Genomic DNA, 26,077 nt, shown 5'->3' with positions numbered 1-26,077 from the left:
TTTTAGCTCTTTATAAACTGGACATCCCCTGTAATTGGCAGTATGATTTCCACCGCAGTTGCCACATTTCTTAGAGTTATGGTCGGTTTTATTTATGGTACAGAAGGCAGTGTTATGAAGGCCGCCACAAGCCACACAGACTGCACGCAAGGTGCAGTACGACTTCGAGTGTCCATATTCTTGGCAGTTTGAACACTGTAGAGGTTGGTTGCGCTTATGAGGTTCCTCTACCGTGATTCTTCTATGCAGAAGATACTGTAGTTTGTATATGGGATGAATCATATTTTTAGGAGTTGTTTTCGTTTCAGGTTGCAGCTCAACTTTGAACATAGGCTGGGGGACTTTTTGTCGGTTGATGATTTTAATGGCTCCCTTAACTTTAAAACCTGCGCTTGAAAGGGCTTCGATGATTTCATTTATTGGTACCGACGATTCAATACCCTTTATGACCACTTGAAGGCCCTTGCTGCTCTTCAATTGTTAGGTGTAATATTTTTTCTAGTTGTTGTATAGGTATTTCGTGGCTAAGCGATGATTTTTCTCCGTGTAGACCTGGAGCTTGGTCTCCCGTATATTGCCCTTGGTCAGTGGCATTATATGAAAGTTTTTATTTCCAATTAGCTTAGCGAGACAGTTTACCATATCGCTGCAGTTTTGATCACGTATGTAAATGGGTGGGGGCTTTTGCTTGGCTTTGGGAACTTCCGTATTCTCTTCATTATTACTGTCTTCGCATAATATAGAAAATCTGTTTTCAGACAGAGAATTAATCGGTTCGTCTTGATTGTTGACTTTCATTGCTTTTGCAGCGTTAGCATTTTTTTTCGGCTGAGGACTGAGCTTATGTTTTACTTGGATATATCAGCGGATGCCCGTTTGGATTGTTGCTCGGGGGGGCTGTGAGACAGCTACCGATGTTGCTGTTGTGGTTGATGTACACGATGTGGTAATCGATGTAGTAGTGCTCGTTGTAGGCAAATTTAACGGAGTTGATAGACCAGAGGGTGATAGTGCTGGGGAGGTGCACTGCGCACTCCAGGTTACTGCACTGCTTGTGCCTGGGAGAGCGGGAGAGCATGATCTTGCACGCTCTTCGTTTGCGACGAATGAGAAATAGGCATTGGAAGATCGTCTACGCTCTGTTTCTGGGACAGAGAGCTTACTTTCGTTCATGTTGTTGTTGCTTATGTTAGGTACTGCAAGCAGGGGGGCCGCTCTTATTTCTTTAAATGAATGTGCACAAGCTGTTGGTTTAGTTTGTCGTGATGGCATTTCAATTTTTGAATTTAATAAATTTTGATTTTGTGTTAGTTATTGGACACTATAAGTTCGAGACTTCTGTGTGTCCAAAAGCGTCCTTTCGCGATTTCTAGAGCACACCACTTCTTTTGCTTTTTCACTAAGTTTTCTTGTATTTGCATAGCTGCTGGCGGAGCAGCACAGAAACACGTCCACTCTCTCTCGCGACTTAAGTTGCTTTTTGCTCATAAGCTCATTATTGGCACCCACAAAATTGGTGGCATTATCCGACCATATTTGCCTGGGTTTACGTCGCGTACAAATAAACCGTTGGAGGGCGCTAAGGAACGAAGCTGTGGAAAGGTCCTTAACTAACTCCAAATGGATTGCCTTCGTACTGAAGCAGATGAATAGTCTCTGCCTTGTATAAAAATGGTCCGCAAAAATCCACACCTGTGACATCAAAAGTTTGGAATCCTTCAACTCTCTTGGTTGGAAGATCAGCCATGCTCCAGTAGACGGGGCTTTGCGCGAAAACAGCGTATGGACTTGTTCACAACCCTTGAAACGGTCTTTCTCCCCCCAATGGGCCAGTATTGAGAACGGGTTTTCGCAATTAGTGCCCGAGGGCCAGAATGCAGGTTCTTCTCTTGAAAGTGAGTCACTATAGCCGAAGTGACGAAATGGCCTCTGGGAAGAATGATCGGATGACGTCCGTCAAAATCCAGCGCAGAGTTCCGCAATCGCCCGTCAACACAAAGCAAACCAGCGTCATCCACAAATGGAGCAAGCGAGGCAAGCGGGTTTGAGGGTGGAACCAATCTACGTGATTTTAGTAAGCTTATCTTTTCCTTAAACTCGGTAAGCTTGGCGACGCAAAATAGCAGATGGGTCCCTCCTTTAAGATCCTCGACAGAAATCTCCGTCACGGAGGATGCGGCGCCAAAATTTGTAAATGTAGGCGAACACTCTCTGTAGGGAGGGAAACGAGTTGGAAAACTTTGACAATGCGGCGATATCCCTGTGTGAAGCCGTAGCCAAGAAAGTCCTGGCGCGAAGTTCGATGGTTGGCTTTGCGGCCACAATAGCGATGGGCCAATCATCTTTGGAACCACGAAGAAATGGAGAGCCTTGGGACCAAAGCTGGGAGTTTAATAGGAAGAGAACCTCTTGAAAGTAGGCTGGGCTAAAAGCAGTAGGAACATAACGGCATTTCATTGCCTTGATGAGCTCTTGTATGGAAGAGACGCGATTAGAAACAAACACGATAAATCGAACATGTTCATCTTGAATCCAGGAAAGGGCAACCGAGGAGCCAGATCAACAATAATAATTTCCAAGATCCAAGATCAGGATTCCAAGATTCCAAGATTAGATCCAAGATTCCAAGATCAGCAACTTCAGCCATCAGTCTTGCTAGTAACTCAGCTCCAGATAGTTCTGGCTTCGGTATTGTCTGAGTTTAAATGGGTGCCACTCGACTTTTTGAGCATAACAGCCTAAAATCAGACCCTGACAATACATATACGCAAGCACCTTACGCATCCAAGCTAGCGTCGCAGAATCCGTGGACCTCCATCCTTTCTTGGCAGGGAATGACTAAACGAGGAAACTTAATTCGCTGAGTTTGGTCAAAACAAATTTTTGCCCTGGTGAGGACAGGACCTACCAAGCCCATCGGGTCTCCCATAGATCTCCTGGTTGGTTTGGCGGTGGGCTAAAAAGCTTTAAAGGAAAACAGCAGTAGGTCTGCAGAAGGATCCCATGCTAATCCAAGGGTCTTTGTGAATGGACTGCCATCGTCTAATTTTAAGTATGATTCTCTATCACCTTCGGGTAAGCCTTCTAAAACCTCTGGGATGTTGGAGCACCATTTCCTCAATTGAAACTGACCCTTGTTCAACAGGCTCGAAGTCTGAGCTATTATCTCAATCGCTTCAGTCTTCGTTGGGGCACCAGGACAACACGAGAGCCAACGGGAAAACCGGCACCTTCATCCTTAGCCAGCTGGTGCATTGAGCGAACAGATAGAAAAGACGCTGGCTTGGGTAGAATCTCTCCAGAGGATGCACTTAAGCAAACTATCATCCAGAAAGACCCTTACGCAGCGGTACATCTTGCAAATGTCTGCAGTCAAAGGTACAAGGTGAGACCGAAACCGAAGCAAGGTATGAAAAAGCTTAGGTTGAATCACGGGGGTCCTTAAATTCGGATGATGATCCAGCTTACGCTCAATTGAGTGGAACCAACGCAAGGCCTAAGCGTAGGATTCCCCTAACAGCTCCACACTGTGCTTGATTGAAAGGCGAACTGAATAAGCTCCTGATTCAAAACAGACGTGGTGCATGACGAAGTGGGTCTCGCAATCGAGCTCCTCCTTAGAAGCCTGAACGATAGGCCCAGTGCAGGCATCTAATTCCCAGAATTGGTGGAGAAGATAATCGAGGCGATCGTCAAGAGGGTTTGCGGAGTCAGCAGGAATCATCTTACATGAGGCGGCGAAACGAGGTTTTCCTGGGGTGCCACCTCCTCCAGAAACTACCCATCCAAAACGTGTCTTCTGCACCAGAGGCTGAATTTGCTCGACTAAGAGCAGATCAAAAAACAGGCTTGCTCCAATCAGCAGATTCATACGCTGAGCTCTGTGGAAGTTCGGATCAGCTAAAACCACATTGGCAGGAACCTTCCAGTTGGACACATCTATGTTCAGGCCAGGTTGACGCTCTATGATGTGAGACGCCACAACTGACTCAATGTACACAGAATACGTGGATAGGCGTGACTTCAGGCAAACGTTAACCGATTCTCCATCCGTAGTGAATTCAGCGTCTCCAAGGCCAGTCACTGCTACAGAACATTTGGACCAATGAAGCTGAAGCTGGCTGGCCAGCCGTGAAGTGATAAGATGAACTTGTGAGCCGGAGTCAAGTAGCGCTCGATAAGGAAGAAAGGCTGATTTGCCATGGATGAGAATGTTGGCGGTGGGCAGGGGAACACTAGTGGCTAGTGGGTCGGCGATTGCAAGTTGGGCAGCGGGAGGATGAGCATCCGCGGGCTAAGTGCTTAGACTTGAGACACACAAAGCAGAGGTCAAGACGTCGGTCCTCATGGTATCGTTCCTCAACTGACAAGGCGAGGAACCTTGGGCAAGAAAGCACAGCGTGTGCCAGGATGCCGCACAGGGCACACGAAGCAGGCGGAGCATTCAGGAGCATGCAGGATCGGTTGTTAAACGGCCTACGTCGGCCCGCTTGATTCACTGACAAATGCGGAGCTAAGGCCAAATCTACCGTCTCCAGGGTACGGCACCTTTGTTCCAAGAACCGAGCCATAGATTCCCAAGTTGGCAGGCTGTCCTCAGTGCTTCCTGCCAGAGAGTCTTCCCATTTGGCCTTTGTAGCAGGGTCCAGCTTTTGGAAGATGATCTGGATGAGGAGGGACCCTTGAATTTCGGCCGACGTCCCGGAACTCATGAGTGCCCGCATATGTTTATCGGTCGGATAACTCCCGAACAGTAGCAACGGATCCCGGCTCAACCACCCTTAGCTGCAGGATCTCGTTGATGTGAGCCTGAAAGATTAACCTATGGTTGCTGAAAGTGCCCTCACAGTCTCCAGTGCTGAGTCCCGCAGGCAGGAATGAGCCACCTGAGCTTCTCCATCTTGGTCAAGTGCGGGTGATTATCAATGGTTGTCCTAAATAGGGCGCAGAAATCCGGTCACTCGGCATAGCCGCCGCTAAATGTTAGCATTGGCAACGGGGGCATTGAGGGAGCAGGCCTGTATGGAGCGGTTGAAATCCCAGCAGCACTGGTAGCATCCAAAAGCGTAGAGTGAGCAGCAACTATCATAGAACGCTTGGCCACCTCCACCTGGATGTCAACGTGCACGTCCGTAGCCAACTGAGAGAAACGCCAATATAAATCGCTCCCGATCTCGCTGTAGTTTAGCTCCTCCAATTCCTCCAGCAGCGTGGTGAAGCAATCACGCAGACGCTTCTCCATAGATTCGAGGGTCAGAATAGTTGAGTCGTCGGTCTGCATCGCAGCCTTGACCTTCCGATGCAGTACCTCCATTTCCTGGCATGTTACCTCTGCGCGTCTCCGCAGCATCCTTTCACGGCTTGACGCAGCAGATGCAGTAGCTTCAGCTCCCGATTCCACTGTGCAAACTTAAAATGCAACTTTGTGATAACAAGAAAAAAAAACGGTTTTTTAGTGGCACTTTTAATGCTGATCACGATAATTAAACGGGATGGGATCACGTCGGGGTCACCAAAATGTTGAACTATTATTATTTTTTAATAGCGGCCGAATGAATAAACATTCCACAATTTAATTTTGATCCAATTTCAATATTTTTTATTCGAGGGTTCAATTCTAACCCAACTTGCAGCCGCTCAAATCAGTGACAAAAATATGTCGGAGAGGAGGTAATTCAGTCTCTCGTTAGACATTAGACTTTAAGGTGTGACCATTGGTCGTGCTGGAATATACTAGTCCTGGTATGATGAGGACTCAGTTTGCGAACTAAGGCTGTGTGTGGCTTCGTTGTGTTGCTAGATCTGGTCCTTCTTTCGTTTTTATCTCTGCTTCGTACTGAGCTTAGCGTGTTGAGTTAACTGCAAACTTTATTGACAAAAGATGAGCAACAAAGGCAACGAGGACTCGCTGCATCAACCAGAACATGACTGGAACACCACCAGGGGAACGAACAAACAAATCCCGAGACCCCGCGAGGCGAAGGCTTAACTTATCCGACAAACACAAGTGAATTAGAGCATAGCAATATGAACTCAGAACAATGCATATGCTTATTATTTCGATGGCAAGAGGAAAGGCGTTCCCCGCCAAATGCAAGATTTGCTAGTGTGCAGCAGCTCTACAAAAAGCTCCCCAAAGCGCATGCGCTACAAATACCAGCAAAGCGCATGCGAACTGGGGAGAAATAAACAAAAACAGAACTGCTGATAAACCCGCCGCTGCTCCTCAGATTTAGAATATAACTTATTTTACAAAGCTTCGCCTTATTCTGCTTGGCTCAACAAAAGTTATTTTTCAATTTTAAGTATGTCCCAATAAAACATGGGTGATGGAACTCACCCAAAGTATCCGCGGTACGCTTTAAAAAAGAAACTGATAAAATTTTACCATATATTAAGTTATGTGGGCCGTGTAATTTGTCTGAACATCATATAGTACAAATCATTTTTGAAATGTATTCATATCAAATAAAATAAAAAAAATGGCATCTAGCAGTTACCATATTATTGCAATACTCATCCAAAGTTGAAATATTCGATTTTCTACCTTTTTTTTGTGCATGGCTGTTATTTTTAGGATTTTACGATAGATGAGATTACATCACTTAGGAGTGTAAAATATACAAATATGAAAATAATACAAAAAATAAATATAAATAAAAGTAGCTTGCAGCAATGCCATATAGCAAGGTCGGCTTACGCTCTCACTAGAATCTCACCAATTTATACGCTTGTGCTACGCTTATGATAAAAAGACAGGTTAAGCCACAAAAAATTACACAATATTATATACAATATAAATTTACTATACATACTTTGAAGGTCCAAAAGGACGAGGGTCAACCACCACAAGTAGGGTGCGTTATGAAAGTAATGCGCATGTTTTTGCGAGGAATCGTTCATTTTGAGTTTGTACCGCAAGGACAGTTAACGCAGTCTTTTACTTGGAGGTGCTCAAGAAACTGAAACGCTGAGACGTGCGCGCCAGATCGGATCAATGAATTCTTAGAAAATGCGCATAACGCACCCTGTACTGCGTGGAATGGAAAGAAGTATGTCTGAAAAGTTTGAAGTCGATAATTTCAAAACTGATAGACTATTTCGCGAAAAAACAGCCAGACGGACATATATCGACTCAGGAGATGATCCTGATCAATAATATATATACAAGGGTTGCTATATATATTTCTGGCCTAGCCCATACTAAGTGATGCCATCTGACGTTTTCATTGGGAAGTTTGACATGTTTTGACAGAAACGTGCTCAGAACGTTTTGACGTACGGCCATAATTTGTGTTGTTTACAGTAACTTGAAAAAATCAATTTAGCAGAAAATGGAATTACGGCGCATTCATTTTTCACGGCTTTCGATGTGAATTAACACGACAAGAGTGCATCGGTGAACTTAAATCTTTGTATGGCGATGGAGCACCATCTTATAGCACTGTGAAAAACTGTTATAATGAATTGAATCGTGGCCGACGCTCGCTCGAAGACGAAGGTCGTCCAAAAACAGCCGTTGTTCCAAAAACATTGACTCCATGCATGAACTGATAATGCAAGACCGTCATGTGACATACCGTGAGATAGAGGCATCCTTGGGCATTTCTTCCACCAGCATACTATCCAATGTATTGCATGAACTCTTGGCCGTAAAAAAAAATTTTTCTCGTTGGATCTCGCACTATTTGACAATAGCTCAAAAAAAAAGCTCGTGTGGATTGTTGCAAAAAAAAATTTGAAAAATTACAATCGCGGTGTTTCAAAAGACGTTTATAAGATTTTTACACGTGACGAATCATTGATCTATGCTTATGAGCCCAACAAAAAAGCAATCGACCGTGTGGGTCTTCGAAGACGAGCCAAATCCAACGAAAGTTGTTCATGCAAGAAGCACTTCGAAGCAAACGGTGGCCTGTTTCATCGGTAAAACAGGTCATGTGGCGACTGTTCCGCTTGAGCAACGTAGAACGGTCAATTCCGACCGGCCAAAATGTCGAATTGATGAGTCATCCGCCATACAGCCCTGACTTGGCACCCAATGACTTCATTTTATTCCCGCGTAGAAAAATGCGTAGTCAACGATTTTCGACGTCAAAATATGCTGTTAAAGCGTTCAAAAACCGTGTTTTGGAGGTGTCTCAATCGGAGTGGACAAAGTGCTTCGACAATTGGTTTGAGCGCATGCAAAAGTGTATAAGTCTTTCTGGAGAATACTTTGAAAAACAATAAAACCATTTTTAATCATAATATTCGCATTTTCAGTATTAGGCCTGAAATATATATAGCAATCCTCGTACTTTATAGGGACGAAGATGTCTCCTGCATTGCACATTTTTGACCAAAATTATAATACCCAATTAGGGGTACAAAAGATTTACACAGAAGCAAGCCTGGAAATCAAAGATGATTCTGCCATAAAAAAATGTAGTAACTCTAAATACCATTAAAGTCGGAAGCGCTGAAAAGCAGGTTTCCAGTCACCGCTTTATATACGATGCAGTCAAGCTTCTTTGCGCCATCAACAACTACTCCAAGTATTTCCTTTGCCAAAGGCCCTTGATACCTGGGCAAATTGTAAACTCTGCGGGTAATACCGCAGAGTTACCCCAGAAGGCCTTACAAATTTAATGACCATTTCTGCCACACACTGTACGCCAGTTGCCACTCACGACCCCAAAACTGGCGGTACAAACAACATGATAGAGTTTGTCCTATTGGAAAAGAGAAGACGCCACAGATGAACAAATCATATCAAATGTTGACGAAAGCCCTATCTAACGGTGAACATCAACAGATTTCGGGCCAATTCAATTTGAAACAGGTCAACCGTATAGGATTATGATTGTATTTTACAATGACTAATAATTTCCTTTCGTTTTTAGCATAACGAAAGGGCACAAAGCTAGCAATCCTTTGGGCTGCGAGATAACATGGTAAACGATCAGCTATTTTGTGACAATATCAATACCACTTGCGGATACATCTATGGTTAAATCGAAAGGTAGTTTGTGTGTGTTAGAAATAAGTCTTCCGATAATAAAGTATTTAGCAGGCGATCAAACACATTACGTTGAGTCTAAAAAAATTTAACTGGTTCGTTTCTGGCCATGTGCTTATTAACTCCGCAATTTTCTTCAGAGGAATTGCTATTGACACTAAGTCTTTGATGAAGCTTCTGTAATAGATGGCCAAGCCGACCTTAAGCTGAACAAGCATTTTTATTTCCAAGCATACGGGACAACCCGTATGGCTTTTACTTTTTTGAGAATTCGTTTCTAATCGTATGTCTGATTGCGACGAGCTAGTGGCGTTCCTTAGGTCGGCAGCAGGACTTAAATTCGTAAGGTTGACTTTATGAATCTCAACAAATTAATTATGGAATTTAATTTTTCTAATCTAATTGCATGTAAAGATATCATCTTACATTAATTTGATTACACTTTTAATTACTCAGTTTAAGTTCAGATTTTCAATGTTTTATATGGGTTAAATTTAACCCTAATGTATGCCGCTGCCATCAATGCCGAATCACAACCAACGCATAACTAAGAGCTTGCGCAGAAGCTCTACCAAAACTCCCTAAATCACATACGCTACAAATAACAACAAAGCGCATGCGAAACTGGGAAACAAACAGGCAAGAATAATTGCTGACAACAACAGCTGCAGCTAAACATATTATGTTTATTTTACACGATTTTGTTGGTGGCTGCTTGGCCTAACACCAGCTTAATGCTAAAGATAAAGCCCGTTGAAGCCGAGCGTCCGAAAAGAATCGGCTTAAATAAATAAAGATAAGACAAACTATACCTATTATATTTTCACATATATACCATTTGTGATAAGTCTATGCGGTGGCTGCTTCCTGACCCCACATTCTTCCCACAGTTGAGACCACTTGAGACACTCCATCTCGGTCGGAGACTAGATCCAACTTCTTGTCAACGGCCACTTCATAATGCGAGCTGTGGCCACGAATGAGCTTTTCTCCACGTGTGATTCGCCCCCACATACCTCCAAGCCGGGTTTCTTACAACAACGGTAGGCCAGCTGAGAGCTGGATTTGCCCAACACGCAGCATCTCATAAAATAGACTGGCTCCGATAAGCAAATCGATACGTTGTGGTGGAACAACTTTGGATCGACTAAAGTGAGGTTGGCCGGAAAATTCCAGCTGGAGGCATCCAAGCTGAAACTAGGCTGGAGATCTTTGATGTTGGAGGCGATGACAGCGTTGATAAGGGCCGAATATACGGAGCAACGGGACCGTAGGAGCACATCGACGGAGAATCCGTCTGTCGCGACGCCACTGTCGCCAATTTCAGACACTGCCATGTAAGATTTGCGGCTACGAAGCTGTAGCTGACTAGCAAGTCGGCAAGTGATTACGTTCACCTGCGATCCTGAATCTAATATTGCTAGGATATCTTACCGCTGCGACCCTGAGTAACTAGTGCATTAGCCGTGGATGTTGAAGCGCCTATTGGCTCGGGCCACTCGGCTGTGGCTGACGTAGACGGCACAACCAAAGGTTGGCTGCTGGATGATTGTAATTTCAAAAAATTCAGCAGGCTGTGTTGTCTCCTCCTACAAATGCAACAATTAGCAGCGAGGACCTCATGCAGGTGTGAGCAGTTTGGAGACATTTCTGACATAGTCCGAGTCGCCTAGCCCAGCCAAGGCGGCTCTCAGGACTCTGGCTGTTGTGCTTCTTGGATCCTCTTCAAATCCTGGAGAATATCCTTGGCCTTGCGTTATAAAATAGCACTCCGAGCTGGAGAGGATTCTCCTGTTCCGGCGCCACTGGAGTTCATCGCCACTACAATTGAACTACGCTCAATTAAAATAAAGAAACACCCTAAATAATTCTGCCGCCAAAATTATATTTCCTATAATTTATTTCATTATATTTAATTATAATTGTGCGCGGCGAACTCGATTTATACACTGTGCGCTCAGAACCTTACACTGAATGCACTTGCAAGTATATAATGTATAATGTGTATATACATTATATACATGTATATGTATATATATACATATATATGTATAATGTATATATGTATGTTATAATTAGCGGACCGGATAACAATTCTATTGTATGTATGTTTATGTATTTATTTTTATGAATAAACGATTTTTAAATACAAAATACTTTTTTCCACCCACTGATTCACTGTTTATGTTCAAAAATGTACATAAATATGTTTATATACTGCGCAAAACTGAATCAAATATATTCGCACTGGTTCTACTTTATGTTCGTGAAATTGTTAATTTTATTGATTAAATAACGTTGGGGTCACCAATTTCGTTTCATTAAATAACGTTGGGGTCACCAATGAAACTGACGTTTCATCCAAATAATAACATGAAACTAATTATTTTAAGAACATTATAATATTGTTTATTAATGCGCGCATATGAAATGAGTAATCCAAAAGCTCCAATTTATGATGGGTATGCACTGAAATAAAGGGCAATCAAAGCTAGCTAGCTTCATGCTAAAGATAAAGCCAATTGAAGCCGAGCGACCGAGAAGAGACGACTTGCGATCAACAATAGCGATAATGTAAATAAATATAGGGTAAACTATACTTATTATATTTTAATGATAAATTTTTACCGACAAATCCTAGAACACAATCTGCCCGATTGTATGAAAAATGCGCATATCGTCAACAGGAATAATTTTTAACAGGACAATGATCCCAAAAAGGATGGCTAAAAAATTATAATTTTACACTTAAAGATTTGCCTGCTCAAAGTCCCGACCTCAATTCAATAGAAAACTTGTGATGAATTGTGAAGCGACGGCTGGGACGATATGAGACAGCCCTTGAAATATGGACGACCTTTGGAGGCGTGTAGATAACAAATACCAAAAGAAACTATTAAAAAATTGATAGAAAGCATGCCAAATAGATTCCACAACGTCATTAAAAACAAGGGCCTTTGACCTAAATATTAAAAATGACTTGTTTTCTTTTTTTATATCATTATTTTCATATCATCTGGGGCTGAAGTAAGTACATGTTGCAATTGTTTTTATTTTTTTAGAACAATAGGCGTTGCTATTTACTTTCGCGTCTATGTGTTGTGAGCACCGAAACATTAAATTTTGAACATGTACTCAATTTTGCTCCCCAATATGCTTTCAAATGAGAAATTGAAGTTCAGTTGCAACTTTTTCGCGCGGTTCCCACTGCATACGTACAGCCCACCTCACCCTGCCGCGTGACTTACGGCTCGAATCGCGGGAATAGATCCGAGATAGTTAAGCGAAAAGTAAGAGAAAGATATCACGAGGAAGAGTGTTGCACAGATAAGGCAGTTAATATAAGCGATTTTAGATTGTTAGTAGAGCAAGGTGACAAGATGTGGTAGAGACCATTGGAGTCCGAACATAATAGCCTGAACAGATCGTGTTGGGCGTATGTCGAACTACAATGGCTGAGGAGTAGAGGACGAAAGTTTCTAGTCCTTCTACTAGGAACGTTAAAATTTAAGCGTGTTAGTAAATGTTAGTAATGGCTATCTATATTTCCATTAATAAGATTATATAGAAACATGACACCCTGCATCGTTCTACGGTTTGTTAACGATGGTAAGTTGATTAGTAAAAGTCTACTACGATAAGAGGGGAGGTAAAGATTTGCATCCCAATTAAGTCCCCTAAGACAAAATTAAGGAAGTTTTTTTGTACAGATTTAATGTGATCTTGGTGTACTGCATATTGAGGACTCCAGACACACGATCCATACTCAAGAATCGGACGGACTAATGATGTATATAACGTTTTAGTTATGTACGGGTCATTAAATTCTTTTGACCATCTTTTAATAAAACCAAGTACACCCATAGCTTTATTAAATATGGTAGATATATGGTCGGTAAATTTAAGTTTCAAATCTAATAGGACACCTAGATCGTTAACCTGAGTTAATCGTTGTAAGGCGTTCCCATAGAGAAATTACATAGCCTGGTGAGGACTAGATCGGTAAAAAGACATGAGTATACATTTCGATCCATTAAGCTTTAGGTTATTTTTTAAACACCAATTTTGAAGTTTATCCAAATCGGATTGAAGTCTAGACTGGGCGCTAGGTAATTTATACTGAAGGCATAGCTTAACATCATCCGCGTACATAAGTACAAGTGAATTAGTTAAGGCAAGGAGCAAGTCGTTAATAAACAGTGCAAAAAGTAGGGGTCCAAGATGGCTTCCTTGGGGCACCCCAGATGTGGCGCGGACTAAACACGAGGTAACATCTTTAAAGAAAACACAGTTGGGTCCTCCCAGATAATTAGCTCGAAATCCAGATAAGAAGATCAGTTGGGAATCCCAAAAGACTGAGTTTACTTATAAGAAGCGAATGGTTAACAGAGTCAAATGCTTTACTGAAGTCAGTGTATATGACGTCTGTTTGTAAGCCATTCCGGAAGCCATCCGTGATAAAAGCTGTTAGCTCCAATAAGTTGGTAGTGGTGGAGCGGCGCTTCATGAAGCCATGCTGGCACGGAGTTATTATTGAACTACATAGGTGTTGCAAATGTGGAGTAATAAGTTTTTCAAAAAGCTTTGGAATTTCTGACAATTTAGAGATGCCTCTATAATTTGCAGCGTCGGATTTTTTCCCTTTTTTATGCAGCGGAATAATGAAGGATTCCTTCCACATAAGGGGAAAGATCGAAGTTTCCAGCGATAGATTAAAGAGTTTAGCGAGCGGTTTGCACAGAGCCTCGGCGCAGTTCTTCAGAACACAGCCTGGTACTCCATCAGGGCCTGGCGAATACACGGGCTTGACCTTAAGAAGATCCGATAACACACCACTTTGATCGAAAGATGAGCGAATTATAAGATTGGCTGATTGGATATTATAAGTGTAAGTGGAGTTGCTTTCAATTGAAAGCTCAAGAGTGGGATGATATGGATCCTCAGGGTCAGAAAGGGGCAAAGTTCTGGAAAGAGTAATTCCATCAGAATCAGAAACGAAACATAAGTCCAACAGCCGACCTAAAGAATTTCTAACGTGGTTAATTTGCCCGAGTGACATGTCAATCATGTCCGCAGGGAAGTCTTGGTGGGAGTTAAGCTGTAAAGACGGTGAATTTTCAACATTTGACCATATAAGTTCTGGGATATTAAAGTCACCCAGAGCTATTAGCTGGTCACCATCAGACAGACGATCGAAAACCAAACGAATAGCGGACAAATGTTGCCAGTATGTTGGCGGTTCGGACGAAGGTGGTATGTAAGAACAGGTAACATACAAAGATTAATCGGACAAAGTGATTTTGATGCAAAGGAATTCAATGTCACCAAACTCTTGTGATTTTACCTCTTCAGAAGTGAGTTTTGAGTCTACAGAGATTAACACTCCTCCTCCCCTTCGCAGAGTTCTATCACATCTAAAAGTGGTGCACCTACTAGGAAAAACTTCGGAGCTTAAAATCTCCGGCTTTAACCAAGTTTCTGTAAATACAATAATGTGAGATGCAAAGAAAGAACTATCAGAATACAGTTTGGGAAGTTTACTACTTAACCCTCTTGTATTCTGATAGGTAAGTGTTAGAGAAGACTTTAGTTTTTTAAAACTGAGGAAGATGAAGTGGAACGTTGGCAACTTTTCAATTTAATTGGATATTAGTTGACCCAGTACGGATATCAATAAATTAATATTAGCAACTCGAAAGGTTGACCATGTTAAAGACATAAGACATTTTTGGACTAATTCCACTACTAGAAAACACAAACGAGAAAACTCCTGACATGTTATGAAAAAATCATGACTTCATTAGCAAAATAAAGTTCATTTTGACTAAAAATTATATTTTTGTTACCACCATTTCTATGAGCGATTCACCAAAAGTCAATGGGCTCAAAATTGGCACTTAAAATATAGACAATGTTGACAAGTCCAAGAAATGTCGGTTGTATTTATGTGTTGGTATGACAAGACAAATGTCGTATACTTTTTGGACGCTTCGCTGACTTCGTTTTTATAACAACCCATACGTAGATTCAATTGACGACTAACTGTTGTAATACTTTTTAATAACCATTTATCGACAAAGAGTTGTGTCGGGTCAGGCAGCAGCCACGGCATGAATCGAATCATATATAAATAAATGTAACATATATATATAAATGTATTAATTATAGTTTATCATATAGTCATTTTCTAATCGCTGTTGTTAGTCGCAAGCCGACTCTTCTCGGCCGCTCGGCTTTATTTTATTGTTGTATTAAGTTAACGAGCTTTCGCCCGTCCTATGCTAAAAGGCGGGCCCACTTGTACTCTTTATCTCAGTGCAACTGCAATCCTTATATAACTAAGGTGGATAAGTTTCAGAGGTTGCGATCTTGTCTTCGGGACTCCGCTTTAGAGGCAGTCCATTCCTTGGAAATCTCCGAGGAGAATTATGATGTCCCAGTGCAGCTTTTGGAGAATCGATTTAATAACCGTCGGTTGATATTTCAGGCTCATGTGAACGAGATTTTGGGCCTCAATCTATTGGAAGGTGACTCTGTGGCAGCGCTTCGAGGGCTGTCCGATAAGTTCAATGCTCTTATGCGAGCTTTATAAAATTTGGGGACGACAGTTCAGATCGCCGGCTGCATCATTGTCCAGGTACTTCTTCAAAGGTTGGATCCAGCTACTCAGGCCAAGTGAGAGGAAGGTCAAAATGCCTCGAACTCGGATCTCATCCCTACTTGGGAGTCGATGGCAGAGTTTTTGGAACAGCGTTGCAGGACTTTGGAGGCTATGGATGTGGTCTTGGCCGCTTACGCGCCAGGCACTCAGGTGGGAAGACGTAGAGTCGCAGATATATTATGCGGTGGGTGGTCCCATGTAGTTTCTGCATGCCCAAGATTTTTGTCATTGCCCCCTGAGAGCCGCAAGGCTTGGCGAGGCTAGGCGACTAGGTCTATGTCGGAATTGTCTCCAAACTGGCCATCACCTGCGTGAGTGCCCTGCTGATAATTGTCGCAGTTGTGGGAGGAGGCATCACAGTCTGTTGCATTTTTTGGAGTTACAGCCTTCCAGCAGCCAGCCTTCTGCTGTGCCGTCTACATCAGCTGCAGCCGAGTGCGCCGAGCCAATAGGCGCTTTACCATCCACGGCTAATGCACTAGTTGCCCAGGGTCGCAGCGGTGAGCCTTACTGGTCACAGCGAACATTCTCATTCGGAGTCGTTCTGGGGTTTTTGTTCCATGCCGGTTTTGGGTTCTGGATCGCAGGTGCACGTGATTACGTCACGACTGGCTAGTCAGCTGCAGCTTCGTAGACGCAAATCGTACGTGGCAGTGTCGGGCATTGGCGACACTGGCTTCGCGACAGACGGATTCACTGTTGATGTGCTCCTACGATCCTATTGCTCTGGATATTCGGCCCTCGTCAACGCTGTAATCGCCACCAACATCACGGACTTTCAGCCTAGTTTTAGCTTGGATGTCTCCAGCTGAAATATTCCGTCAAACCTCACTTTGGCTGATCCCCAGTTCTTTCGACCGCAGCGGATCGATTGACTTATCGGAGCCAGTCTATTCTATGATTTGCTGTGTGTTGGTCAAATCCAGCTCTCAGCTGGCCTACCGGTGCTGCAGAAAACCCGGCTTGGATGGGTTGTGTGTGGCGGTGGTTCACAACTGGAGAGAAAGTCGTTCGTAGCCACAGCCCGTAAGGACGTTGTGAAAAGCCTTCTTCAGCAGTGCTCCAAATGGCGTGTGTCCGCCCCTGCCTTGGCGATTAGCGATGTGGTGCTAGTCAAGGACGAGAACCTACCCCCCATGAAGTGGCCGTTGGCTAGATTTCTGGATCTAGTCCCTGGTCGGGATGGAGTGCCGAAGTGGCGGGGTTAGAACCGCTTCTGGAACAACCAAGCGCGCAGTGACCAAGCTTTGCCTATTGCCCCTTAAGGATGAAGTTGAAGGACAGGCCTCAACTGGGGGGAGTACTTGTACTCTATCTCAGTGCATACGCATCATAAATCGGAGCTTTCTGTCTCGATTTCATATGCGAATAAATAAACATTTTATAACGTGGTGAAACAAATAATTACTTTGTTTTTATTTTGGATAAAAGTCATTGAAAAATCTCAATGACCAAACAAGTTGGAAATAAAGGACCATTAGCAAAGCATGAAGAGCTGGCTTCACTGGCTGAATTGTGTGAAACGACTGTGATCTGATGAATATTTCCCACGAAACACAGGCAATCTAAGCTTATTTCCGTAGTTATACAATATATTTTTTCCTAGTAAAGTAATTTGTCATAATACAAAATTAATAATTCGACTGCATGAGAAAATTCGTTATTCGAATCTTTGCGAAAAAGAATTTCCCTCCAGCAAATTCATTTAAAGTAACGGCACAATGATGTGGGATACCTTTTAGGAAAATTACTTGCGAATCCTCCGAGGGAAATTGGTGAGATCTGTTCAGTCTGTGAGTGTTATGCCGCTCCTGTGCTACTCCAAAGGGAAAAAAACCGCCCAAGGGCGGGCAACGATACCGTACGTTCTCAAAAGCTTGCTAAGAAGGCTACACAGGTGCAAAGCGCAATGACGGAATCCGGGAGGCCTCCGAGGTTTCCTGAATATTGGAGTATCAGCTTGCCCAGGCGATTCTCTTTGCCTTGCGCAGTTCTTTATTTTACTGCGATACATCTTTCGTGTACTGCAAGGCTTGATTTGTTTGAATAAAGAGACGAAAATAAATAATAAAACGGCATAAAGCCTTATAATCGTAATCCTAATCCTTCATTATTGTCAATGTTCCACAAAGAAGGTGGGATCCTTTTGGGATCTTTCTAATGTTTTATTGTAGAGCTCCCAGATCCTCTTCTCTGTATTGCGCACCTTTTATTTTTTTAGGTTTTTGAACTTGATGACTTGTTCAATGTATCGGTGATCTGAGAAGAAATGCTTAAAACTTTCCTGTATGTGTCAGTGCATTCCCACAGGTTGTGATGGGCGTTGGCGTTGCACCCCATGATTCGGCCGATCTTTTTCCTTGCGACTTAGTTGGATAACGCGTTCTATTGTGAAAGTTGATCTGCAGAAATTTCAGAGACATCTTTTTGATTCTCCACCATACTAACTTTCACCTCCGCATGGAAGCTCAGTAAGGTATCTTCTTCCATATCCACGTCTCTCAGAACCCTTACGAAGTCGGTCTCTTCCGACTTCGCTTCAGGGCGCACCGCTTCGGATCCGCTCCAAGCCCGTTTCAATATTATCAAAATTAGTAGATTTGTTTACAACTTTAGATTGAACAATTTTAAAATTATCATAGGAGACTTCTACTGAAAACCCTTGAGCCAATATTTCTCTGCCGATTACAATATTATTTTTCATACATTCGTCTGGTACTATATGAAACAAAACAACCAAGGAGTTGTCATCAATCATGATGTTTGATTCAACTTGTGAAGCACTGTAGGTATTGGCATTACCTATCTCCTTTAAAGAAATAACGCTATGAATTCGCTTACTTCTCTTCTCTTCTCTTACTTACTTATTAGAAACGCTTTCTTTAATGATTAAGCACTCAGCTCCGAGTCAAATGTTATTGGAAATCTCTCACCATTGATCAGCATATTCGATTGAGGCTCCACTACAGCGCATAGCTCCACTCTTTTTTCTATTCTGACTCCCAATCCAGCGTTCTGCACTTTTTTTTTTGACAGTTAGTGGCTATGTGTCCCGGCTCCTGACTTCTGTAGCACGTTACGTTAGTCTTTCCATGACGGGGCTGCGCTGACCGCCACTCCTTTCCAGTTGTCGAAACCTGGGATCCGGATCTACAGTCTTGCTTTTTGTGGCCTAGTTTTCCACACTTGTAACCCTTCCACACTTTTTCTCGTAAGATAATGTCGACCGTAGCGCAACACTGCGTGGCATCCACACCAGCAACGTCCGGATTATATTACGTCAGGCAAATCTCGCTAGTCGATTGCAACTCGCCGGCATCTGTGCCCTCTTAACCAGTTCCAGAAAGTTCCGGTTTTGTTGTTCTAACAGCGCGAATACGTCTCTAGAAGAAGTTTGGTTAGGGCCGAATCCCACTTCTGATGTCGGATAAGTTAAGCGTTCTCCTCGCGGGCTCTCATGATTCGATTGTTCGTTCCCCTGGTGGTGTTCCATGCCATGTTCTGGCTGATGCAGCGAGTCCTCGTTGCCTTTGTTGCTCATCATTGGTCAATAGATTAGCAGTTAACTCAACACGCTAAACTCAGTACGAAGAAGAGATGAAAAAGAACAGAGACCAGATCTAGCAACACAACGAAGCCACACACGGCCTAAGTTCGCAAACTGAGTCCCCATCATACCAGAACTGGTATATTTCAGCACGACCTATGGTCACACCTTAAAGTCTAAAGTCTAACGAGAGACTGAATTACCTCCTCTCCGACAGATATTAATACAATTTATTTAATTATTTTGTGGTTTCTACAAATGATATATGTATATATGTGACTGAGTAGGGTTGACGACGGAATTAGAATAATGACGCGGGATCGCGCCTCAACGCTTGATGCGAGAGAGCGAGACGAACGCTAGCGCATGACGGCGGATGCTGGCCGATCGAATGCACGAGAGCGGGCGACGAGAATAGAGCGGGCGACGCGAACATAAATATAAATAAAAGTAACGTCACGAATTCAATAAATGCTTGGCGGCCAATCTTCTTTCCGGCGGCTGCTTGACCCGACAATGTTTTTAAATGTTTTTCCAATTTAATTTGTTTATATTTACATATTTTAAACCGCGCAGCTTAAATTTTCAAATTTTAGAAGCACAATAACGTCGGGGTTGACTAATGTTCAGTTACCGAGTGCTTTCGCGAATAGACTATAGAATAAAGATAAAGAAAAGATAAACAAATACAATAAATTATTGCCGGCCAAACTTTCCGGCGGCTGCTTGACCCGACAATAATATATATAGAAATATTAAAAATATTTCTTTAAAATTCAAAGCCCCCTTATTTTTTAACCCAGTCGAAAAGTATATATAAGTTAAGGTGTCCTTGATGATGATGACCTGATGACCTTGACCTGATGATGAGGAGTCGGGTCATATCGTGACGTTGAAATAACAATTTATTGTGAAAGTAACTTATTGTAACAATTTATTTGGAAAAGTATCCTAATCGGAAAATGGAAAAATAGTTTATTGTAACTTATTGTAACAATTTATTTGGAAAAGTACTCTTAGGCAATCGGGAGAAGAATCGGCTTGACGTTCTGAGTATCGAAAATAGACTGGCTTCACGGAGTTGTGGCCCTCCGGGTGTGGTGCCGGCATTCTTGCAACATTCTTGTCAGCGTAACATACTTGCGCTCTTGCGACATACCCGGCGTAGTTGAACCCACGACACTTGAATATTGAATATTGCTTATTCCGTGGATTCTTGGTTAAGCAATTGTTAAAGGCGTAGTCGGACAGGGGCGCACATGATGGTTTCGTTGTTTAACTGGACAATGAATGTTCTTTCCAGTTGGTAGTCTCTTTCTGATAACGTGTACTAATTTAAATACTCCATTGATCCGCCATACTGCTCCTTGCTGCAAGGGAACGACGGGCGCGTCGTACTTAAATATGCGCGCGGCTTATGTGAGACCGATGAGCGTAAGACTTGTAGAGCATATACTGTATATACAATTCTTGCTTATATTATTTGTGTTTTATGTTTTAATGTTTTTTGTGTGTGTAAAACAAAGGGTTGGTTTTTGTGTGCGTGTTAAAAAGAGAGGTTCATAAAGCGCTTTTTTATTATATTTCCTCTATTTCTCAAGTCTGATTTATGTAAAATTTTCCCTGACCTAGTTTTTACCGTTACCCTGCGATTCTCTTGGAACTCCTCTAGTCTAAAACGTTGTTCCTTGGTTTTAATTTGTTTATTAGCGACGAAAAATGTATCCCCCGACTCGTACTGTTTAGGTTCCGTCCTATTTTTATTATGTCCTATATTGGCCATAGTCTGGCTTCGCTCGATCAGGCCTCTAACATCTTTAAGCGTTTTCTCTTTGAAGTTCGATAATCCCTGATAATTGATGCGTGATACGCGGTTTCAAAATAAGTCGACGGGTTTTTTGTTTGTCACTGAATGGACAGTTATTGTATCTGTCTACAGCGATCAGTGCTAACTGTGCGCTCGTGAAATTAGGGTATTCGCATTTCAAACACCAATCAATTTCTATGAAGGTTGAATGGAATGTTTCCACCTGTCCTACACCTCTTTTGTGTAGGAGTATGATACAATTCGATCTCCAATGTTCGGAGGTAGTTTAGTACCGTTGGGCAAAGGAGACCTCTTTCGTTATCAGACACTATCATTCTAGGCAACGTAAATGTAGGGCCTCTAACAGTGTTTCACGGAGGTTGATTGGATTGTAGGCGAAAGAGTTAGGCGAATTTAGTAAATTTGTCGATACAACTTAGATAAACCCGTTTTTCTAAGATGAATACATCAATTTGCAATATTTCACACGGGTAGATTGGGATGGGTGTCGGTTGTAATTCCGGTTTGTTCGGATGACGCTGATATTTGAATCGTTTGCAACAATCGCTCAATGATAACTGAGCACGAATCGTGCTCTGGGAAAATAGAATTTCTCAAGAATTTGGATGCTGACTTTTTTCAAACCTCTGTGGGCTCTGCGATGTTCCCTTTCTATAGTCTCAGAAATCTGCTCTGAATCGGACAAATCTTTTACCAATTGGAAGAATGGGAGGTAGGTTTCGGCAATCTTTACTCCATTAATTATGGAGGGTTTAAGATATGTTCCGAGTATACCTATTAGATCGGACATTGTCTCGTTGTTAAGTGGAATTAAGTGACGGTTTGGTTTTCGTCAAAAACCAGTTGATTCCTAGACGCATTGATCGGCGCTTCCACATGTGGTATCAGTTGGGAAGCATCCTCAAGCGCGCTGTGAACGGTGGCCATAGAGTCAGCTACAGAAGCAGTGCACGTAGTGGTTAACGTCGTGATACGTGAAAGAGCTTCAGCGGCGACGTTGGATCTACCGGGCTTATACGACAGTGTGCAGCCATATTCTTCAATTCGCGATTTCCATCACTTGAGCTTCGCATTGAAGTTGCGATGGGAACTCACATGAGTGAGTTATCGTGGAAATCGTGGGATATTGTGGGAATATTATTGGGGACGCATAGCGTGATGCGCTTGTTGGGTAACGGGGTTGAAGAAATGGGGTGAACCTATTTGTGTGTTCCTTACGTACTTTTCCCCTGACCGATGCGTTTTGCAGCTCTTAGCAAAACAAATATGCCTCAGGCAAATTTTTCGGGCCCCGGATAATCAGTACCCCGGAAACATCCAACGCCTTGTTTCTATACATTTTAATTAGGGCGCTGGCCACGTTAGGGGGATCTGATTGTTTAAGTTTATTCAGAATCAAGGAAAAGTGATTATTGACCTCGTTATAAAATTGTTCCAGAGTTCTATTTGTTTGTGTTAATTGGCTTAATTGGTATTCGAGGGTTCGGATGGCTCACTTGTCGGCGTAGTGAAGAGAGAGAGAGAGCCCGTTTAATTTCCGGCCAATTATGATCTTCTATAATCTAAGAGCAAAGCGCCAAATCGGCGTCACCTCCTATTTTTTGCCTAATGTAAAGAATGATGGACCTATACAAAGGCTTGCCTATAATGATCTCATAATCGTTAACAATTGTTAACCCAAGGTACATATTTCCTGAGCTCTCCCTCAAAAGTCTGGAGTTCCTTCACATAATCTGGGAGAGTAGAGGTTTCTTTAAGCTCGTACTCAGTACGCGGGCGAGCCAAAGGAAAGGGTTGGGTTACCGTAGGGCTACGATTTTCGTAATACTGTTCTAGCGTAGCTACCTCTTTACCGTATCCTCTTTTACTCCTATTACCTGATCTAATAGGGCCTTAAGGCTTTCGTCGAATTTTTGTGGATTTGATTTCTTCCATTTTAAGAGGGAAAAGAGGGAAAAAATTATATTCGGAAAATTATGGAAAATTGTATAAAAATAAGGTAATTCAATTCTTTCAATTTTTGTAATACAATTCAGTATTTATAATTTTAATTATTATGGTTAAAACAAAATAAATCTTTATTTTGGTTTAACTTGAGGGAAAAGGGAGAAAGCGCTCTACTCACCCTTTACTTAGTATAGGTGTATGGATATTGTGGTGTTCGTGTTCGTATTATTTAAATTCTTCTGATGATGGAGGAAAAAAAATACATTTTAATTATGAAGAGTAACAGAATGTAATATTATTTAAATGTAATAGGGTGTAAAGTGAACGTGTGTTACGGATGCTATTTTGTTGCATATTTTTTTATATTCTTTCTGTTGCATACTCTTAGCTTTTTTCTGTGTTGCATGCTTTTAGTTTTTTCTGTGTTGTATATTTTGTGAGTTTGGTTTTTTATGTTCTTTTTTTATATTTTTTTTGGCACTGGGCGCAGTGGTCCGCCTTGTTCCGTTTTGGTTTTTAGGCCTACTCAGGTACGGTTCCACTGGGCAGCTTTTTTTTTGGGTGCATTCCACACCTCTTTGCGTTTCCAGTAGGTTGCACACACACTATTTGTTATTTTAATTTTCGATTCATATTTCTTGCTTTCGCGAATGTCTTCACGGTGGTTCTCTTATTTATTTATATAAAACAATATTTTAACACTCGCGGATATGTCAGTGGCAAACCGCCGCAGTGCGTAATTGTTTTTTTCTATTTAATAATACAACACAAACTCCTTTTTTGTGCGAATGTCTTCGCGGTGGTTCTCTTATTTCTTTATATGGAGAAATATTTTAACACACACGGATATGCCGTGGTGGCATACCGCCGCAGTGCGTAATTGTAATTGAAATAACAATTTATCGTGAAAGAAACTTATTGTAACAATTTATTTGGAATCGTAATCGGAAAATTGAAAAATTGTTTATTGTAACTTATTGTAACAATTTATTTGGAAAAGTATTCTTAGGCAATCGGGAGAAGTATCGGCTTGACGTTCTGGGTGTCCAAAATAGACTGGCTTCACTGAGTTGTGGCCCTCCGGTCGTTAGTTCTTTATCGCCTGATCTCCCACTCCAACTCCGACTGTGGTGTCAGATTTCTTGCAACATTCTTGTCAGCGTAACATAGTTATATAATTTAAAATTGTTTATGAATAATAAAAAATAAATAAAATATTCACTCACCGGTAAAAAAAATATATGTGAATGTTTCCATCTTTTTTGCAGATATGCTCAATATTCGCATTTCAAAATACATTCTGAAGCAGATTATTATAAACTCGAAATAGATGGCTATGAAGGCAACGCAGGAGATTCTCTGAACGACCCTTGGTATGGATCTAACAATAGTCCCTTTTCAACCTATAATAAAGACAATGATCGAAGCTCACTTAATTGCGCCAGTATGTTAAAGGTAAATTACATTATACTAAATAATTTTAATGTTTTATTCTAAGCTTCAGCCTCTTCTTGTATACCGTATTATTGACAAGGACCACCTTCTGAGACGATATAAGAATGTATGTCTGTTTGTTTGACTGCATCTACGTATCCTAGTATCTCAGTTTTAAAACGCTCTACTGATATCGAACGGATATCGAAGAGCTTTTAAGATAAGAAGCAGATGTCCGCGTAAAACAAGTCATCAGGGTGTTGTGATCTTGCGTTTGGACCTGCTTACTCCCTCATGATTTCGACGATTACCAGATTGAACAGTGTTCGTCTGAAAAGGTAATCTTCCCATTGTACAATTCTTCCAGATCCGCATCATCGTACATTGCTCGTAGGATGTTTATTGTGTGAAATTCTTGTGTGGTCTGAATCTTCCTTACTCGTCCCGTAATGCCAGTTCAATCTTCTCTATTAAGCTTTCATTCAGTGTAGCGCAGGGAGCTTAGAATAAAACAAGAAAGGAAAGCTAACTTCGAGCGGAGCCCAAGTTGATATACCCTTGCAGTTGTGCCATTTCCGATCGTTCAGTTATATGGCGGCTTTGGATATAGTTGGCCGATCCCTATAAAATTTGGCAAATAAGATTATTTTGCCCAAAATGGAATCTGTCCCAAGTCCCATCTTCCTAACTTAAAAAACAGCAAAGTTATGCCAATTCCGATCGTTCAGTTATATGGCAGCTATAGGATATAGTCGGCTGAAATTTGGCAAATCAGAGTATTTTGTCGAAAATAGAATCTGTACCAAGTCCCATCTTTCAAGCTTAAAAAACACCAAAGTTATGCCAATGCCGATCGTTCTATGACTGCTATAGGATATAGTCGGCCGATTTGGTAAAGATTCTATTTTGGGAAAAATAATTCAATATGCCAAATTTCATAAGGATCGGCCGTCTATATACGATCCGCTACATATCTAATAATTTAAGATGCGTGGCGCCACCTAGCGGACTGCGACTGAACTGCAAGGGTATATAAACTTCGGCTCCGCCCGAAGTTAGCTTTCCTTTCTTGTTTTTATTTTATATCAGTACTCTTTTTTTAAATATTCACAAATAATATATAAAATAATATAGAACAAAATAATTTATTTTGATGATGCAAAAACCATTTATAAAACCATGACTTACATAACTATTTTTGAATTGACCTAATTATTAATTTTGTTTGAAATATGAGTTAAATAGGCATTTATTTTTTCTGTGTCTCCTTATTAAAAACAGGGATGCCTAAAATCTAAATAGGAGTAAATTGGCCATTATACCAACAAGAGGAAAGTAAGCCTAGCGTAGAGCATTTTAACCACTGATGCGAAAGGTCCGTTATTCAAATCCGAGTTAAAACGATTGTTTTTGATATTTTTATACCCTTGCAGAGGGTATTATAATTTTGGTCAAAAGTGTGCAACGCAGTGAAGGAGACATCTCCGACCCTATAAAGTATATATATTCTTGATCAGGATCACCTCCTGAGTCGATATGAGCATGTCCGTCTGTCCGTCTGTCTGTCGGTTTCTACGCAAACTAGTCTCTCAGTTTTGGAGCTATCGAGTTGAAACTTTGCACACATCCTTTTTTTCCTTGCAGGTAGTATATAAGTCG

General features: G+C 41.7%; 1 protein-coding gene across 3 annotated transcripts in view; it reads left to right on the top strand.

The window, feature by feature from the left end:
* The window catches only part of LOC26515246 (angiopoietin-2), a 164,720-nt gene that overhangs the window by 96,951 nt on the left and 41,692 nt on the right, over nt 1-26,077 (top strand). For all 3 annotated transcript variants that reach the window (XM_032456152.2, XM_032456151.2, XM_044718158.1), the window contains exon 6: nt 24,253-24,439. In XM_032456152.2, the coding sequence (XP_032312043.1) occupies nt 24,253-24,439 (187 nt within the window). The remainder of the gene's footprint in view (nt 1-24,252; nt 24,440-26,077) is intronic.

Source organism: Drosophila ananassae, unplaced genomic scaffold (assembly GCF_017639315.1).
Source record: "Drosophila ananassae strain 14024-0371.13 unplaced genomic scaffold, ASM1763931v2 tig00000091, whole genome shotgun sequence".
Taxonomy (NCBI): domain Eukaryota; kingdom Metazoa; phylum Arthropoda; class Insecta; order Diptera; family Drosophilidae; genus Drosophila; species Drosophila ananassae.
The sequence above is the reverse complement of the archived record's forward strand: the minus strand, read 5'-3'. Positions and strand labels throughout refer to the sequence as shown.